The sequence below is a fragment of the Rhincodon typus genome, chromosome 1, assembly GCF_021869965.1.
Source record: "Rhincodon typus isolate 14 chromosome 1, sRhiTyp1.1, whole genome shotgun sequence".
Lineage (NCBI taxonomy): Eukaryota > Metazoa > Chordata > Chondrichthyes > Orectolobiformes > Rhincodontidae > Rhincodon > Rhincodon typus.
The window spans coordinates 166,379,117-166,398,700 of NC_063332.1; the positions used below are offsets into that span (position 1 = coordinate 166,379,117).

General features: G+C 39.4%; 1 protein-coding gene across 6 annotated transcripts in view; it reads right to left on the reverse strand.

The window, feature by feature from the left end:
- wrn (WRN RecQ like helicase) overlaps positions 1–19,584 on the reverse strand; it is a 101,843-nt gene that overhangs the window by 71,565 nt on the left and 10,694 nt on the right. For all 6 annotated transcript variants that reach the window (XM_048595404.1, XM_048595397.1, XM_048595412.1 and 3 more), the window contains exons 6-12: positions 15,504–15,653; positions 14,207–14,279; positions 12,485–12,596; positions 10,604–11,042; positions 8,289–8,366; positions 2,636–2,780; positions 2,279–2,354 (exon numbers count right to left, since the gene is read on the reverse strand). In XM_048595404.1, coding sequence (XP_048451361.1) covers positions 2,279–2,354; positions 2,636–2,780; positions 8,289–8,366; positions 10,604–11,042; positions 12,485–12,596; positions 14,207–14,279; positions 15,504–15,653 — 1,073 coding nt within the window. The remainder of the gene's footprint in view (positions 1–2,278; positions 2,355–2,635; positions 2,781–8,288; positions 8,367–10,603; positions 11,043–12,484; positions 12,597–14,206; positions 14,280–15,503; positions 15,654–19,584) is intronic.

Here is a 19,584-nt window from a genome sequence, read left to right on the forward strand (position 1 = left end):
AAAAAGAGAAGCAACAGAGGGATCTAGGGAAGTAATATCAGTGACTAAAGCCTAAGCAGCTCCAAGTACACTATCAATGGAAAGCAAATAATTTTTTGGGGGTGGGCAGGGGATGTCTAAGAAGGGATGGCAGATGTACAATAAGCCAATATCAGAGAAACAGACAGCTTGTGAAAGTTGTAGAGCTAAAAGAAGATGGACATAGTCATGAAGGGTTTTAAACCAGAGGAAAAAATTTTAACCTTTGGGAGGTTTGAGAAACAGGAGCCAAATGTAGATCAGCAAGGACAAGTTTTATGGGTGAACAATATATAAAGCAGAAGAGCTTTGTGGGACCTGAAATGTAGGTACAGTGGAGAAGCCAGCCAGGATGGAATTGGTGGGGCAGGGGATTTCAGCAGAAGATCTGTGTAAAAACGTAGGTGATGCTACTGTAGTAAATGAAGACAAACCTTTGAAACAGTCTGACAAAGGAACATCACTGGGAAAGTCAAAAAGGTGGGGATGAAGTGGCAAAACTATGTATAGTAAGTATACATCAATACCCTGCTAGTTGACCTGGACAAGAAACTTAATTGGACTAACTATATAAATGCTGTGATACAACATGGAAGAGTTTAGGAATTCCATAGAGTAACTTACCTTCCAATGCCCCAAAGCCTGTCAACTACTTATATATACACAAGACAGGAGTGTGTGGAAATACTCTCCACTTGCTTGAATGAACACAGCCCCAAAACTCAAGAAGCCTGAATCCATCCAGGCGAAGAAACCCATTTGACTGGCACCTGTGTACCACGGATGCAGAATGGCAGCAGTATCATCCAGGAGATGCGCTGCAGTAACTCACCAAAATGCCTTTGACAGCACATTCCCTAACTTGCAAGCTCTATAGCCTAGAAGGACAACAGCAATAGATGCATGGAAGCACCATCACCTGCAAGTTTCCCTCCAAGCCACACATTACCCTGACTTGGAACTATATCGGTGGTTCTTCACTGTCACTAGATCTATATCCTGTAATTTCTTTCTTAATAGCCCTGTGGGTGGATCCACCCCACAGTGAACTGCAGAAGTTCATCATCTTCTCAAAGATGATTAAGAATGGACAATAAACATTGGCCTAGCCAGCAACATCTGATCCCCCGCACAAAAAATTAAATGTACAAACTATTCCTGCAAATAAGGCACTGAAGAGAAAACATGAAGGCGACGAAGACAAGGTTTAACAGATCCTTGCTGAACTCTAGAAATAACACTTTGGGACAGAAAATTAAGTTATTACTATGGATTTTCTGGCTTCTGGTTATGATCAGATAAATAAGAGTGAAAGCAAGGACAATTCCAGCCGGCTGAAAATTTGAGTAATGGCACTGAATGAGACTGATGTGGTCAACTATTCAAAGCCAACAGAGAAAAGGAGAAAGTAGAGAAAGGGTAATTCACCAAATAACACTGATTGACTGCAGCAAAGACTATTTCAAGTGCTAAAGCAGGATAAAAACCTAAATGCAGTGATAATGAATGCATCCCTGATAGGCTTCTAAAGAGATTCTGAAAGGAATGAGTGAGTCAGAAAGAATTTGGAACAAGTTAGCATAAAATGCACATCCTTACAAGCTGGATAAAAAACAATAAAAGAGATTTGACTTCAAGCATCTCTTTGACTCAGTGTGTCATTTGTACCATAACAAGAAGCAAAAATGAGAGTGGGGACCACATAGTCAAAGGTTTGAAAGTCAGGTTGGAGATTGGACATAAGCCTAGAATGATCTCAGATAATTCCTTTGACAAGTACGATGGTGGCAGATTTAAAATGGCTAAGAACAGTATCTTGGGCAAGACAACGATTTAAAATACCAGCTGACATGAGCACCAAGGAAGAAAGTAGTGCAGTCAGCAATTTAGGGGGCATGGGGTGATAGGCAAGAAGGTAGGATTCCTGCTAAAAATAAGCTTAGGATAGCAAAAAGAGGCAGGAGATAAACTAGAAAATGCATCAGTTTAGAACCATGGCTTTGGGCAGGGAAATAGCACAACAGCTGAATGGACGCTATCCTCCAAATCCTAATGCAAAAGAATCCATGACCTCCTTTTACTTGTAACAAGGATGGAGAATTGAAAGGGAAAGCTTTGAAGTGACAGTCAATAACGACCCAAAGCAACTAGGCGACATTGACAGAGGAGAAAACTGAAAGACCAAAGTGTGTACATTTTATGCCGTTCCTACTATTAATTCAAAGTAATGACACAAATACTTTTTAAAAATAAAACATACGGTTTAAAATTAGAATGTCCAAAATAAGTCTTCAGGCACTTGATCTGTTTTGTATTTGGTTCAGGTATTGAAGCATCTAGTTCAAAAACAATGATAGAGATAGGCTTAAAAGAGCAACAGGCCTTGAAATATTTTAATTACCAGTAGAGTGCAAATTTATTACAAAATGCATATAATGGAAATTACTCAACGAGATTCATTCTAATGATGAGCAGAAAAATGGATACTGTCGTGCTAAACTGACAATACAAGAAAGCATATCACATGTTGGATATTTCTAATACAAAAACATAGCTTTAGAAATTATGCAAATTCAACCAACACTTATTTCCAAACATCTTTCAAAGCCAAATTTACCCCAATTGTCCTCCTCTTCCTTGATGTTTTCATCTTCTTCATCCTCCACCCCACAAAATTTCTCCGATCCATCAACTTTGTCAGGTAAATTTTTGAGAAATGCATTAGTCTCCAATTCAGAACTGCTGTCCAAATTTTGCAGTGCCTGAAAGAACAAACCAGAGGGAAAATAAACAAAAAAAAAATGTAAATTTCATTCATTTAAAGGCTTTTTTTCACAGAGACATGTACAGGTTGATATTCTCACTTCAAATATAACGATCAAAATAGACTAACTGGTATTGGGCAGCACTTGCTGAACAATCCTGAGTGTATTAGCAGCCACACAAATAATCAATTTTAGATTATCAGCTGAGCTCAAAACAAGACTCATTTACACTTGATAGAAGCAACATACATACATTCATAAACACGGATCCGTTCTTTGAAAGCAAGAGGAATATGTTCAAGTCTTGTCTTTTCCAAATCAGCCAAGGAGCTTGGGCAATGCTTCAGCAATAGTCAGCATGCCAACCCATCAGCACCTGATTCTCCTACAGATTAAACTTTGGCATCGTCACATTTCCCCTCAGGAATGCAAGATGAAAGCTTTTGTTAAATCTCTTTTCAACAATAAGATAATATAGCTCATTACTACTTTGATCATATCAAGTATGTACAGTTTTTTTTTAAAATGGGGTGCCTGATCTATTAGTTTATATTGAAGGTCATGGTGTAGGAGGCAAGTAATAAGAATCAAGACATCTATAAAGGCCTTATCTTTCTAATTTTATGCATTTTTGACCATGGACTGAAATGGAAAAAAGGCCTATTTTAAAAACCATGAATTGTGGAAGGGATTGTTGCACTTTTCAGAATCAAGCTACCAACACTTATTCCAAGGGATTTTTGTTCAACCAGCTGAGGAAGGTTAGTTGCAGACAATTAGCGCCAGTCTACAGGATTTGGGCAGCAACTAGTAACTGACTGGTTTGTGGAGTGGTGACCAGTTGTTAATAACTAAGGCCTCCTTCCTGCAGCAACTATGCGAATGGCTACCAGGTAGCTTCCGAGTGTGAACAATACAGCCAGAAGCCTTCGGAGTAGGAGGAGGTGTCCTTTTCTCTGCAGTTAAAAAAAAACCTAAAGCATGAAGCCAATTTGCTTTTCCTCATCAGTTGCTGTAAACTGTGGCTTTTAACCAATAAAATCAGTTGGAGGCCTCCTGCAAGCAAGTGGAAAACACTTTGGGTAGAGCAAGGTTGACGAATTGCAAATCCTGACAAGTAAAAGGATCATCTCAGCAAGCCCTGTGGACAGAGGCCATTGAACTGCCTTCTCAGTTTTCCCTCCAGCCATAACACCAACGTGCTTCATTTACATTTGTCTGTCTGTATGTAGGAGATTATAAGGGATTAGAGTTTTAATTAGTAGAGTTAAATATCAATAATTCTTACTCATTTACCTATAGCTAGAACCTACTTAGTTTTAATAAACAGCAATTCTTGTTAAAACTGATCTATCCATTTTATTAACTTGGTTCTAAAAATAAGAAAATTAGGAATTGTCTTTACTTTGATAGAAGTATTAACATTTGTGATGCCTCCAGAAATAACATGGCCTGATTTCTAGCACACTACTTCAATGGGGGTTGACACATTCAAAATATGGCTAATATGAAGCCATTTTATATTTATTTGTATTATGAATTTTTAAAAGGTTCATATATACATATTTGCTTTTGAAAGATACCAAAGCAAGAACAGTACTTGGATTTACGGAAGAACCACACATTATGGAAGATCCAAAGCTTTAGAAAGAACACAAAAGTGTTTCACATATAAAGAATTGCTTTCATGGGGATTACCATTGCTTTTCAGATGAACAAGGCAACTGCTAGTCTGATGTTGATTAACGAATAATTCACAAGGACAAAAGAATTCCGATTTTCTTCATCTGTACTCTTCGCCTTCTGCCATTTCATGTTATTGTTATTGCCATTTTAATGTATCTTAATATCACACCCTCAAAATTGTTACCCCATAGTTTGTGAACCTCTCTATAATTTCCTTGCTGATTTGTTCTGCTAGATTTTTCCCACTAGTTGATGGCCGCAGAACACTAGTGTAATGGCAACTCTATTGTTTCTTAGTTCTAACCAAATAGATTATGCCCTTAACCATTCGAGGATATCCACTCTCTCCAATATTGCAATATACTCTTTGATCAATATTGCTACTCTTCCAGTTTCTTTTATTCCTTATCTTTCCTGAACACCTATCCAGGGATATTTAGTACTTAGCCCAGCTGTTTGTTAAGCCAGCTCTCTGTTACCACCATGAGGTCAGACTCTCATAAGGGTTTTTGCACCTGCACCTCACAAACCTCATTTATCCTGATCTGTACTTTACATGTACAAAAAATTGAATTAGATTTCGCTGTATTTCCCCCTTCGTCTAAACTCATCTAATAGTTAACTATTTCAGTCACTGTGCAATTACTTTCTCCAAATCCTTTATGCATTTTGCCTAGCCTTCCAAATGTTACATCCTGGTTCCCATTCCCTCCAAATTAGTATAAACTTTCTTTGATAGTATTAGCAAACTGCTCTATGAAAACATTGGTTCTTGTATGGCTGAGGTGCACCTGGTCTGTGTACAGATTCTCCCTCCAACAAAAATATGCTCTAGCATGTATACAATAGGCAAATGGCCATCCTTCTGTTCTGTAAGTTTTCTGAAAGTCCTATTCACAAACTTCTCCACCTTGCCCATGAAGAAAGGAACCACCTACACTGCAAGAAGACTTCAGTCAGTATCCTTCCTTCAGAAGCAACTGTCAAATGGTTTTCCAGTGATCCATCTGTGCCAGTGGACCAGGTGAAGCCGGCTAATTCAAAGTTTCCACATTCTGGTGGGAATCCCTCATTATATCCAAGAGCACAGTACATGGGAAAATTTGGCTGCCAGTCTAGCTGTAATCCTACTGCAAGAGCACCCAAGGGAAAAATCACTTCCGCATTGCAGCTCTGTTTTTATGTATAACTTTTACTGGGCTGCCATCTAGTGGAAATCTGTAAATGAGCTGTCAGGAATTCAGCTCTGAATTGTGATGCTTTTACTCAAAACACCTATTCTTCACATACACAGAAAATACCGAGTGATCTTCAACTGTAGCTTGTAATTAGTGTGTTACTCATGTCGTAAACCATTGATCTACTACTGTTGTCCAATAGTCAGGAAACAAAAACACTTTAGGACACTTCTGATGCTGAAAAACTAGAAGAAACATTAAAGCTGTTCCAGGTTTGTGGATTCATTTAAACATGACAGACAGAACAGTATCTTAAGTTTGTTTGCTGAGGCCATACTAGCACAGAAGCACTATTAATGTACTGCCGTGAACTGTTATGATCCCAGCTTATGGTATACTGAATAATTCAGATTCACAAGTGAAACCTGGTTGGCTAGATCATACATTTAATTTTTGCAGTTGGTTACTCTGGTGCCTAGTCACTGAATATATTCACATTGGGCTGGCAATGTTCTCGGAACAAAGAACAAAACTCAATACACGAAATAGAAAAGGTATACACACACACACACACACACGATAGTTTAGAAAGATCTTAACATAAACAGAAAAACAAAGTTTCAACATTTTTCCCAGCAATATCCTTTACAAACATACAATTCCACTGAAGCATGATTCCAACCTTAACTTCTTATTTAGCCGACTTTTTTCAAATCAGATGGTCTAAACCATTTTTCAGTTCAGACAACTCGAAAATTTCCACACCAACTCTCACAGCTTGGAGACTGCACAAACTAAACTATTCCAGTCTGGAAATTTCTACACTACCAACAGATTGTCATTCTGCTGGATTGAAACTACTCTTCTGAACTGAAACCTAACGTTACTAGAGACCCCAGTCTATTTTCTCAGTGTGTCATAAACATTAACAACACAGGTACCTTGCTAGGCACTTAAGTCATATATCTTATTGGAAATAGTGCCTTCAGTTCACTGCCCTCTTGTTGACCTCTCAAAAAAACAAACAAGTAACTTTCAAAACTGAAACCATGCATTTATTTTTACCTCTACTTTAAAATAAAAGTGGTAATTATATTATAAACCTTTATCACAGAACAGGAATTATACAAGTTTTACTGTTCACAAATTGTAAAAGCTTAAAGTAGGAGCATAGAGATAGTAAGAACTGCCGATGCTGGAGTCAGAGGTAACACAGTGTGGAGCTGGAGGGACACAGCTGGCCAGGCAGCATCAGAGGAGCAGGGAAGCTGACGTTTTGGGTCAGGACCCTTCTTCAGGAAAACTTCTTCATTTTCTGAAGAAGGGTCTCGACCCGAAACGTCAGCTTCCCAGCTCCTCTGATGCTGCTTGGCCTGCTGTGTTCATCCAACTCCACACTGTTAAGTAGGAGCATAGTTAGCTTTGTGCCCTTCACATTCTCTGCACAGTTAGTTCTTTTGAGTAGGTAAATAACATGGAGTTGCATTTGATGGAGGCTTTAAGAACATTCATTAAAATGTTTTGCTTCATTCACAACATTCACTCACTACACAAATAAACGCCAAAATCCCAAAACTCCCTTCCTAACAGAACTGCAGGTGCACCTACACCACATATACTGCAGCAATTCACAACAGCACCTTCAAGGGCAATTCAGGATGGGCAACAAAACTGCTAGCCTCAGCAGCAACTCCCACATCCCATGAACGATTTAAAAAAATTTAAATTAAAACTGAAGAAAGCACAGGATACAAAATAAATGACCTATCTTACCGACTTACAAAGCTGAAAATATGTCTACACCTTCACTGATGGCCTAGTATTTGACAGCCATGGCTAAGCAAGATATTTTTAAAAATGACATTGTCACAAATAATAAGATTTTAATTTATTAACTCTTTCGAGAAAACTCAGATGAAGGGACAATTAGTCCCTCTTGCAGCACACTTCCATAATTTTCTCTTGTGTTATGATAACTCAGCCGATCAAGCATGTTTCCTCGTATTTTATTGAGGACAGGATACATTTTCCAGATATAACAATAGATACCAAATGAAGATGGTCAGGCTCACAGGTCATCTGCCATTATTAATGTTATTGCTGCCAAGCTGGTCCAGAGGTAAAACTTAGCTGGGGGAAGTTGGAACCTCCTCAACAGATACAGGCTTCTGGCATCAGCCAAGTCTGAAAGAAGCCTCGTGATCAAACTCCCACCCCCACTTAATAGGATGCATTATTGCCTCTGTTTCCATGAGAGCTCCAATGAGAAAAGAACTGAATTTAGTCAAAGAAGACAAGCAAGTTTAGCAGACAGGTAGTTCTTGATGTTTCAACTACCTGAACTACTCTTTTAAAAGTTTAATTCATTCGTGGGAAGCGTTGCTACTATGAGCAGGTTTACTTGTCATTCCTAATCTCACTGCACATGGCAGCATGGAGTTGTCCTCTAGATCTGCAGGTGCATCCACAGTGCAGTTAGGAAGGGAGCTCCAGGAATCATGGTTGAGTCCCAGAATACCATCTTCACCAAAATCATGTTAGAACAAGAGACTGTGTAGGTCTGTCAAGATATATATTGCTGTTCCTGCCTTCATTCCATATTTCAACATAGCCTGACACAATCTGTCAATTTTGATCTTACCTCGAGCATTTCATTCTCCAGCTCCTCATCACTTTCAATCACATAAGAGAGATCAGCTTCTTCATCACTATGAGGTGGCTGCAGAATTACAAAATGTGAAATGAAAATAAAGTGATGAGTTAACTTCCTCTATCGACATCTTCGCCTGCATCACCACACTAGAATCAGAGGTGACCAGCTATATAAAAACTGTGGCTGTAAGAAGAGGGCTGAAGTTCGTACCATTCTGCAACAAGTCGCCAGTACTCAAAGCGTTTTCATCAGTCAAGGCCCAAATCAGAAATGGGATGAAATGCTCACAACACACTTTGGCAGAGTCGTAAAGCATCCAAGAAATCTGACAGTGCCCAAGACAAGGCAGCTTTCTTGACTTAGACAGAATATAACAGAGAAATAGGTCATTCCCTTATCCACACAATTCTCTGCGAGCCGACATCGTTTATGTCATGTTTTTAATCTAGATTTCTTCTAAACGTATTGATGTTATTTGCCTCAAACACACCCTAGGGTATCGAGTTCCACATTCTAACCATGCTCTTGATAAAGAAATTTCTTCTCAATTCCTCATTCAATTTATCTGGGGTTATCTTAACATTTATTGCCCCTAATTCCATCCTTCACACAAGTGAAAACATCTTCTCTATGTTTATCCTACCAAACACTTCCTTAGTTTCAAAGACCTTGTCACTTTGTCCTCAGTCTTCTCCTTTCTTGATGAAACAGCCCCAATCTGTTCACTATTTTCTGATAGCTATAACCTCTAAGTCGTGATACAATTTTTGTAAATCTTGTTTGCAGTTTCTCCAGTGCCCTAATATCCACATTATATACAGAGACCAGAACTAAGCACAGTACTCCAAAAGTATCCTGACCAGGATTTTCTACAGAGACCAAACATTTGGGTGTCCCTATCACTTCCAATACTGTGGCTGCAACATGTACAATGTGTGGAAAGCAGCAGATCTCCAAGGTCACCTCTACCACTGAGAATGGCAAGAGTAACACTATTGTGGAAGCACAATAACCTCCAAGTCATGAAAAAACTCTGACCTGGACATATAATCAGCATTCCCACATTATCACTTGGTCAATATTCCGAAATTTCCTTTTAAACACCATTATAGAAACACTGAAAGTAAAATGACTAACACTTCAAGACAGGAGGTCCTCCATCACCATCATTGCAGGAAAGCAAGGACTGGGGAATAAATACAGCCTTGACAACATCTCCATAACTCAAGAACCAATAAAGTCATTTCTAAAGTATCAGCTGTTTAAAAATAATTTCAGACATGGAAGGTGAAAAGTTTTGATGCACAAACAAATTTCCTTCAACAAATTTCTAAATAAAGCAGCATGAATCCCAAATGAAATTTGGGAAACTGTTGAGGGATTTTGCTCATCATCTGACCTGATATTAACTAATGAAATATATGGCTCAGTTGTTATATATACAGTAGCAACTGTTAGGAAGTCATAATTGGTGATTCTTTCTTTAATGTATGTTCCTTGAAAATTAAGCATAATCTTTAACACTGTCAGAACAGTGCTCATCATAAATCAGAATGAAAAACAAAAAATATTGGAAATAAAGCAAAAACACAGTTGGAAACAACAATAAGTCACTCTATCCCTATGGAGATGAAAGACAAGTTAATGTTTTGATGTGGGTTTTTCACACATGCTTAAAAATCGCCATAGTCCCAGAAGAACATAGGGCTGCTGTCTCATTAGAGAGAGACTGGTGGTGGTTTAACCCAAGGGTCACCATGCCTCAGGAAAGGAGCAAGGTTGAGAATGTGGGGCCTTCAATGGTAACTTCAACTGGTGCAAGAACTGAACTCAGGCTGTTGGCATCACGCTGCATCATAAACCAGCCATCCAGCTGGTCACACAGCCTCCAACTACACAGCAGACTAGTCACCTACTTACAGTTGACTGCCAAGTCAAGAAGCCTGAGCTTGCATTTCATGCCCATAAAATGCGTATGTTTGTTTCTACATGAACACTACTTGCCTGAGCCAACACATTCAATTATAAACTGGTTGTCGTCAAAGATTATACTACTGAAAATTACACATTTTGTCGAAGCTTTTTTGTTGGGCTTTCATCAGGACATTTCACAAGAATACTAACAATTATACCGCATGAGACTTTAAATGTTGGTTTTCCCCTTGAATTGGTAAGTCTTACAAAATGTCCTGAAGAGTGCAAGGCGAAGAGCTTTGACAATTTTTTTCCCAGCAATATTCAAGTTCTGTTCTGGCAAACATCTGTTTACATTCCTGAAAATATATTGTAATATGATATTTTACCTTGACTGGCAAAGAGGAAATAGTAGTTTCCACTGCATCCTCTGCTTCTGCCTGCTGCTCCAACATCTGAAGCTCATATTCCGTTATGGCTAAAGTCTTCAGGTAATCCTGATTCTGGTTGCATTCTTCAGAAATATCACTCTCATTTTGATCAATCCCTTGGGATTCAGAGCATGGTTCACAAACTTTCCTGCCAATCTGGGGATCCAATGGTGAATCAGTCAAGTGATCTTCTTGCTTTACACGTTGGTTGCTCCCACTTGTATTTTGATTACCTTCTAAACCATTTTCAAAATGGTCATTCACAGCTCGACTATTTGTAGGTAATTCAGATTTTGCTTCTTTCTCTTGCTCTGCACCAGTCCCTGGCGTCAATTCAAGTAAAATGTTCCATAAAGCAGAAACATTTTCAGAGATGACGTTAAAGATATCCGTAGCTCTGGTTAAAGAAAAGCAAGTATTAAATGTATGGCAGACTAAAGAAATATCTGTATTCTAAATCACTTCCACACCAGTATCACTGACTGAATTATGACATGAGAAAAATGCCCTGTTCCTTCCAAAGGATTGTCTACAATTTTCACTAAAATGGACTGTCTCCAGTCCATTTATCTAATTATCTGTAATAATATTTGTCATAAGTCTTATCTGGGACTTGTGCACAAAAATCAAAGCTGAAATTCCAATTCAGTACTGATGTGCCATGTTTCAGATGAAACATTAAACTGAGGCCCCTTCTGACACCTCAGGTGGACATAAAAGATCCTATGCAGTATTTTGAAGAGGGTTAGCAGTCAATATTTTCCCCTTAATCAACATCACAGAAATAGATTAAGATCCCATTGCTGTTGGTGGTACCTTTGTGTGCCAAACTGGATGTCACATTCTTACATTACAGCTATCCTTCAAAAGTAGTTCATTGGCTGTGTAGTACTTCAGGACATTCAAGACCCAAAGCTCACCATGTGAATTCAAGTTGTCCTCTTGTTTCCACAGAAATTACAAATAGATAACCCAGTAAATGCAGAGTAATACTGAGATTACTGTTAGTGGAGTAACTGCAGAGATGAATGGTACAGCTTCCAGAAATCTGTGGTGTTAAGTGGAAGAATAGTGAGGATCAACTGGGATATTGAAAATTTTGATGGAGTCATGTATACAGTGGTGGACAGATGTAGCAGAGGTCGAGGGGTAGTGTAAGAGCCTTTTGGGGAAGGATTTTTTTTATTCACTTGTGGGATGTGGGCATCACTGGCTGGGCCATTAATTACCCATCCCAAGTTGCTCTTGAAAGGCGGTGGAGAGTTGCCTTCTTGAGCCACTGCAGTCCATGCACTGCTGGCAGACCCACAATGCCATTAAGGAGGGTGCAGAGTGATGGGTTTTTCCACTATTATTTTACAGTCTTCGGTGGAGGTACTAGTGGGGATTTGGTGCACACTGCTTAGGATACAATCATCGAGCAAATGCAAGGAAAAAACACGTGCACATGTCATTTAGCCCTGTTGTCGATCCCAAGACTGTCTGGCCAGTCTCCACTTAACAAATGTCACTGCGATCTCGGATAAGGAAGAATGAAAGACCCCAATCATAATACGATGCAAAATTATAGCGCAGAGCAGTGCAGTAAAGGTCACAGGAAAAACACGTGAGCCAGATTCAGCCTCAGGCCATGCAGTGAATACTGCAACTCTCAATTAAAGCCAAGGTTAACTTTCAGGAACAGCCATTAAATCATTGATAGACAACAGAAGCTGAAGCTCAATCTCAATCTAAAATATTGTTTAAAGCAGGGATTTGTGTTTGTTTAGATGTAAAGAAAATGACACTATGATTAGCAGATTATCATAAATTGCATCCCATTAAGTGCTCATCACTAACCTCTGTACACCACTAACGTAGGAATCAGGAACAATATCAGCTAGTTTCTGCATATCACAGGCAAGAGAGATCAGATTAGACCTTAAATAAAAGGAAGGCTGCAATTTCTGATCTGAAACACAGAAAATAGTCATTAGTTGGCAGATATCACACCCACATGTGAAGTTAAAAATTTTTGCCTGTCAACATTTGGTGCAATTATCTAATATCTTTATTCTTAGGGGAATAAGTGGGAACTTCAAAAGCAGCAAAACTCAACTCCTGCCCGATCATTCAAATAGCACTGTGGGACAAAGTGCCCATTTCAGGTGCTACAATACATGCAGGGTTTAGTATATGATCTGAATTATAAGCTGTTGATTTGGGAATGCCTACACTAAACATATGGTGGTCTTGCTACTGAGCAAACAACCATTATGATGCTCTGATAATCCATTAAAAAAAGAATTTCACTTTAGATAGAGGAATACAGTTACTACTGGAGAACTTAAAGCCAGTGAGCAGATAGCACAAGATGACAAACTGTCCAATCAACTTCATGCATTAGGGGCTTGACTGCCACATGGTATTTTCAATTTTCTTCTTTTCCATTTCCAACTGCCACCTGCACTAAAACACTATCCTGGCTTTTCCAAATAGCTCTCTGAAACTAGCTATTAAAAAGGTGTGGTCAATATTCACCATTTTCTACTTCCCCAGAAGAAATTCAAGACCTCCATTCAGTGATTCCTCATGAAAATTCTGCAGTGGGTAGTATTGTTGTAAACCCAAGTCCCAAATACACTTCAAGGTTAATAGGTTGTTTGTGCGCACCTAGCTAATGATCCACATAAATAGCACCAACAGGTGAGTGGTGGAAGGAGAGTTGCCACATAGGCAGCACTAAAGGAATGAAGTTCAGATAGCTCCCCACTGAAAGAAATAACCACTCTACGCTACTCTCTCACATTGTCAACCAGAGAAGTAGCAACATCTAGAGAAAGGGAACAAGTTGTCAGGTCTTTTAAAATGAACTGTGGCACAAAACATAATTACAGATCCATTGCGAATATTCTTAATTTGATTACAGCAACACTTGTTCATACATCATTTTATGTTTTGAAAAGGGTCATTGGACTCAAAACGTTAAGTCTGTTTTCTCTGCACAGATGCCATTAAACCGGAGTTCCTCCAATATTTTCTATATTTGTTTGTTTCATAAATACTGTAAGTGAATTGGTATGTGGCAGCTTGGTGGCACAGATTGTCAAAGCACAAGACTGCTTTGCAACGGTTGCATAACCTACCAATCTAGTATAGTGATAAACCCGAGAGGTATTTATTACAATGACCAAAAGACGGTGACTAATTTTGCAGGTTTTAACCACAACTAAAGAAAGAGATTTTTTAAAAGAAATTCGATGTAAATAAAAAAATTCAGTGCTTTTGTGTAATTTAAATCCAAAACGTTATTTTTTGACAAATGTAATAACAATCTAACACATTGAAAAGACAAGGTGAGAAAAGAGCACCATGCTCTTCAAATCCCACTGGAGTGTGCAAAAGCAGCTGCTAGCAACGATAGTTCACAAGAGAGCTAAATTACACAGTGGGAAAAAAAAACAGTGCCAGCTCCAAGAAATTCCTTCCCAATGTTATAATGGAACTGAGCAAGCTTAAAGTGATTCCCGTTACCAAGTTACACATCATTTGGGGAACTTATCCAAACTAAGCACAACGTACCATCGTTACTAAGAACCAGTTTTCCTCTGTTCACATCCAGAGTGTTCAATTTTTCATAAATTAGAAAACCAGCCTGGAGAAAGAGAAAACGTAAGTCAGTGCAATCTTCAGTCAATTTCAAAACACTGTCGCAGCGGCTTTTCTGAAAACAAATGCAGTACTAAATTACCTTCCTGACAAGATGATATGCTGTTTTGAGCGACATATCAAAAGAAATCAAAACACACCACTTGGAGTGATGCACACAAACCCAAAATGCCAATACATTATGCAATAAGAATTCTATTTTAGAGAAATATACAAAGCAACTAATCCCTGGCAGAGATGAGGCTCACTACAGGGCTCCAAAATATTCTCTGGAGTAAGTCATAAGTGTGATTGAATCTTCTGAATTTCCAAATTATATCTGAACAATAGCACTGTGTTATGAGTACACTATATCATGGCCAAGTTGGCACTTATTTAATTGGGAACCAACCTTCCAGTGTGTTACTCTGAAGCCAGCTGTTTGAAGGTATGAGAGGGCAGCCAATTCTGTGCTCTCAGTCCTCAATTTTCTTTCCCTCACTCTGGTGAGGACCATGGCTTGCGATCTGGCCCACAACTGCCATTGAAATCTCAACACATGAACAATTCTGGCCGCAGCTACGCTGCTTTTAAAAATAAAAATGATATTGCTTTCCTCCATTTACTTTCCAATGCTCTCCAATACCAGTACTGACAAGTAAGCCATCAGGTAAACCAATCAATGTCTATGGCTCAATTCATATCATATTGTCAAGGTGTGCAGGAACACCAGTTGGCCAATTCAGACTCCAATCTCACCATAAGGAAGAGCCCAACTTCTCCACAATGCTTCCCCATCAAAGCAAAGATCAAGGGCATGTTGATTGAGGACAAAATAAAAATTCTAGAAACCCCACCCACCAAAACAAAAAGTTGTTGAGGCTGGTGATCAATGGAAAATTTTGCTAACAGGACTGATAGATTTTTGTTTGGTAATGGCATTAAGTATGATAGAACCAAGATGGAATTAGGATACAGATCATCCATGATTTAACTGAAGGGCTACAGGGACTGAATACCTTGGTACTGTTCCAGCAGCACAGCATCATCATTAAGCTTCACTATATCTCTGTTCTTATTTATAAATACATGAAAGACAAATTAACAACCAATTATTGGTACAAGTTATATTGAGTTACAAAGTGCTTAATTCAAAGCACTTTTTAAAATTAATAAAAAGTTGATTAATAGTATTACAGGGCTAGGGTATTTATAACTGAAACATACATACGTAGGCATCAGTAGCTGCATAACGCTGTTGCTCAACACTTAGTGGAAATGTATCCCAGTCACTGCAACGGACAGATGCATCCTTCCAGAGCTGTTTCCCACAGAGCTGCTGCACCAATCCATTCAAACTCCACTTCTCTGCACATTTCAGCTAAGTTGTACCACAGCAGAACAAGTTTCAGAACCAGAACAAATCTCTCAACAGACTTTGTAACATAACATCTAATTCAGGTTAGCCTTAAGAAAGAAGATATGAACCAACTTTAATAATGTGGCACAAGCTTTGAGAGGAAAAGTATGCCATTGGGCATCAAAAAAAAAATCAGATTTTTATATAAGAGCAAAAGAAATGCTGAAAAAGTGCAGGTCAGATGGCATTTTTACATAACACTGCCAATAAATGACTTTGTCAAAGCTTTTTAATCTTGCACACAAGACAAAAAGCTTCAGTAAAATGTGTAGTTTTTCAGCAATACTCCAGCTCTGTACAACCGAATGATTACTCTTAAATGAGAGGTTATGGCAACAGTGCCAATTGCCTCTCTGTAAATTAAAAACTGATATTGAAAGGAAATGGACGTATTGAATTATATCCTGGAGCTATTAGATTATAACATCTTGTTGGCATTAAAAATTCAATTACAATGTTCGAGAAGACAGGATTTTTAAAAGCTTTTAAAGAAGCAGCCCTTTGATGTTTGTTACAGGTAGTCTCAATACTAAACCTGAAGTATTACAACAAACTATTGGATTGAAATACTATCGGCTCAGACGATCACAAAGATCCACAACAATCCAGTACTGTCATTAACTAGCTTTAAAAACTTAAAAGTGTGTAAGTTAGAGTCTTGTGTTTCCTAAAGAGCAGGTTTAATGGAAATAATTTAACAACATATTTACTGTCACCGCCTCAAAAAAATTCAAGCAAATTTGTTCGACATGCTCACCTCCTTACGAAGCCATGCTGACTATCCTTGATTAATCCTTGCCTCTCTAAGTAGAGATTAATTCTGTACGTCAGCATTTTCCCAATAGTCTCCCTGCCACAAATATTAGGCTCATTGGCCTGGAGTTTTCTGGTTTATCTCTGTCACCCTTAAATAATTCTACCAAATTATCTGTCTTCCAGTCCTGTGACACCCATCCTATGGCTAGAGAAGATATGAAAATTCACGTCAGAGCCTCTGCAATCTCCTCCCTTACCCCCCACTGCATCCTGTGATACATCTTATCTGGACCTGGGGGTTTATCCACTTGCAAGCATTTTTTAGTATTTAAAAATACTAAAACATCCTCTCTCTCAATGCTGATTCATTCAATATATAAAAGACACTATCACCAATTTCTACACCAATATTATCCTTCTCTACATTGACTATGGATGCGAAGTACTCTTTTGAAACCGCAGCCATATCTTCTGTCAACACGACATACTGCTTTGGTTCCTGACAGGCCCTAGTCTTTCCCTGGTTATTCTCTTGCCCCTAATATACTTACTAAACCGCTTTAGGCTTTCCTTAACATTATGTGCCAGTGTTATCCTCATGCCCCCACTGTGCACTCCTAATTTCTTTCTAAAGCAATCCCCAACACTTTCTATTCTCCTCTAGGGCATTTGTTCTTTTGAGCATTTGGTAACTACCATAACCTTCCTTTCTTTTTAAAACCTGATCCATGCTTGACCATCACTCAATATCCAGAGATCTCTGGATTTGTTGATCTTACCCTTCACACATAGAAACATGTTGGCCTGAATTCATGCTATTACTCTTTTGAAAGTCTCCCACTCTGCTGGTGTGGATTTTTCTTCAAATAACAACTTCTGATCCACTTTGGCCAGATTCGCTTTTATCTTATTCAAAAATCGGCCATTCCCCCAATTTTGAACCTTTATTTCTGGTCTACCTTTGTCTTCATCAATAATTACCTTAAATCTTACTGAATTATGTTCACTAGCATTGAAATCCTCCCCCACAACTTCATCTATCACTTGCCTGGCTTTGTTCCATAAATTAAGTCCAGCACTAACCCTCTTATCGGTCTTTCTATATGCTGGCTTAAAAAGCTCTCCTGGACACAGTTTAAACATTCCTCCCCCTCTAAGCTTTTCACATTTGTCTCAGTTAACACTGGGGAAGTCGAAATCCACTACTATCATTATCATATTATTTTTACACTGCTGAGATTTGCTGACATATCTGTCTTTCTATCACTCCCTGAGGTTTAGGGGTCTACAGTACACCCTCAAAGTGACTGCTCCCTCTTTACGATCAAGTTCTACTAAGGATGGAGGTCTTGCGACAGCAGCAGCACCCCTGCCTCGGAGTCCAATTCAAGTTCTAAGAAAGTTCCTTCACTGTTGCCGGTCAAAATACTGCAACACCCTTCCCGAAATGTGCTGTAGGTAGCCTTGCTCCCCTGGAATTTCAGCTGTTCAAGAAGCCAATTCATCACCACCTTCTCCAGGGTAATTAAGGATGTGCAATAAATGCTGGCCTAGCCAGTGACACCACGTCCCATGTGTGAATAAAAAGAAAAAAAGACAACAGCATGCATGCAAGTAAACGTGCATGTTGTTACAGCAACTAGGAATCTGAGCGATGTGTACATTGGTAAAGATGGCATAGTTCAAATGAAACTGTCAAACCTTCTGTCTAGTAAACATCCCATGTCACATTGAGAGAAGGAACAATAGAGTTTTCCCAAAGCCCTGACAACAGTTATCCATTAGCCCAACACGCAAAGGGTCTTTGCTGTATGTAAAATTGGTTTCATTGAGGTTGGTTGGCTCGCCAAGCTGGTTTCTTGTTCTGCAGATGTTTCATTACCGTGCTTGGTAACATCCTCAGTGCAGCCTGTGATGAAGCGTTGGTATGTTTTCCCACCCGGTTTTTAAACTCTGGGGTCCGTTGCGATGGATTGCCTCACTTCTGGGTTTCCTCCGTAGTGGAATGTATATGGGGTCGAGTTCAATGTGTTTATTAATAGCATGCTTCGTGGAGTGCCATGCTTCAAGGAATTCTCGTGCTTGTCTCTGCGTAGCCTGTCCCAGGATCTTGGTGTTGTCCCAGTCGAAGTCGTGGTTCTCCTTGTCCATGTGGATTAAGATGACTGAGTATTGGTCATGTCTTTTTGTAGCCAGTTGGCGTTCATGTACTCTTGTCGTTAGTTTCCGTCCTGTTTGTCCGATGTAGTGTTTCTCGCAGTCTCTGCAGGGGATTTTGTAGATGACATTGGTCCTGTCCATGGCGGGGAGTGGGTCTTTAATTTGGGTGAGCACTTGTCGTAGGGTTGATGTGGGCTTGTGTGCCACTCTGATGCCCAGCGGTCGTAGAAGTCTTGTGGCGAGTTCTGATGTGTTCCTGATGTAGGGTAGTGTGATGAGTGTGTCGGGGAGTGTAGAATCTTTCTGATGCTGTTCCTGTAGGCATCTCCTGACCCAGTTCTTTGGATATCCATTATCCTTGCTTACTTGGAAGAGGTATTCCTCCTCCTCTTGGCGTAGTTCTATGCTGCTGCAGCATGTTGTTGCCCTTTTAAATAGTGTTCGCGTGTAGCTTCGTTTGTGTGTGCTGGGATGGTTACTATTGAAGTTCAATACATGGTCTGTGTGTGGCTTTACGGTGTACTTTCGTTTGCAGTTCCCCATTTGTCTTGCACTCTACCATGACGTCCAGGAATGGGAGTTGTTTGTTCTTCTCCTCCTCGCTGGAGAATTTTATTCCGGTGAGGTTGTTGTTTAAGAGTTTGTGTGACTCATCTAATTTGGCCCGTTTGATGATGACAAAGGTGTCACCTACGTAGCGTATCCGTAGTTTAGGTTGGATTTGTGGAAGGGCAGTCCTTTCCAGTCTTTGCATCACTGCTTCTGCTATGAGTCCAGAGATAGGCGATCCCATGGGTGTCCTGTTGATTTGCTCATATGTTTGGCTGTTGAAGGTGAAGTGGGTGGTCAGGCATAGGTCCAGTAGTTTAAGCACGTTGTCCTTGGAGACGGTTTCACTGGGGTCATGTTCCTGTTCAAGTAGTGTTGTCATTGTTTCCCTTGCTAGTCGTATGTCTATTGATGTCAATAGGGCGGT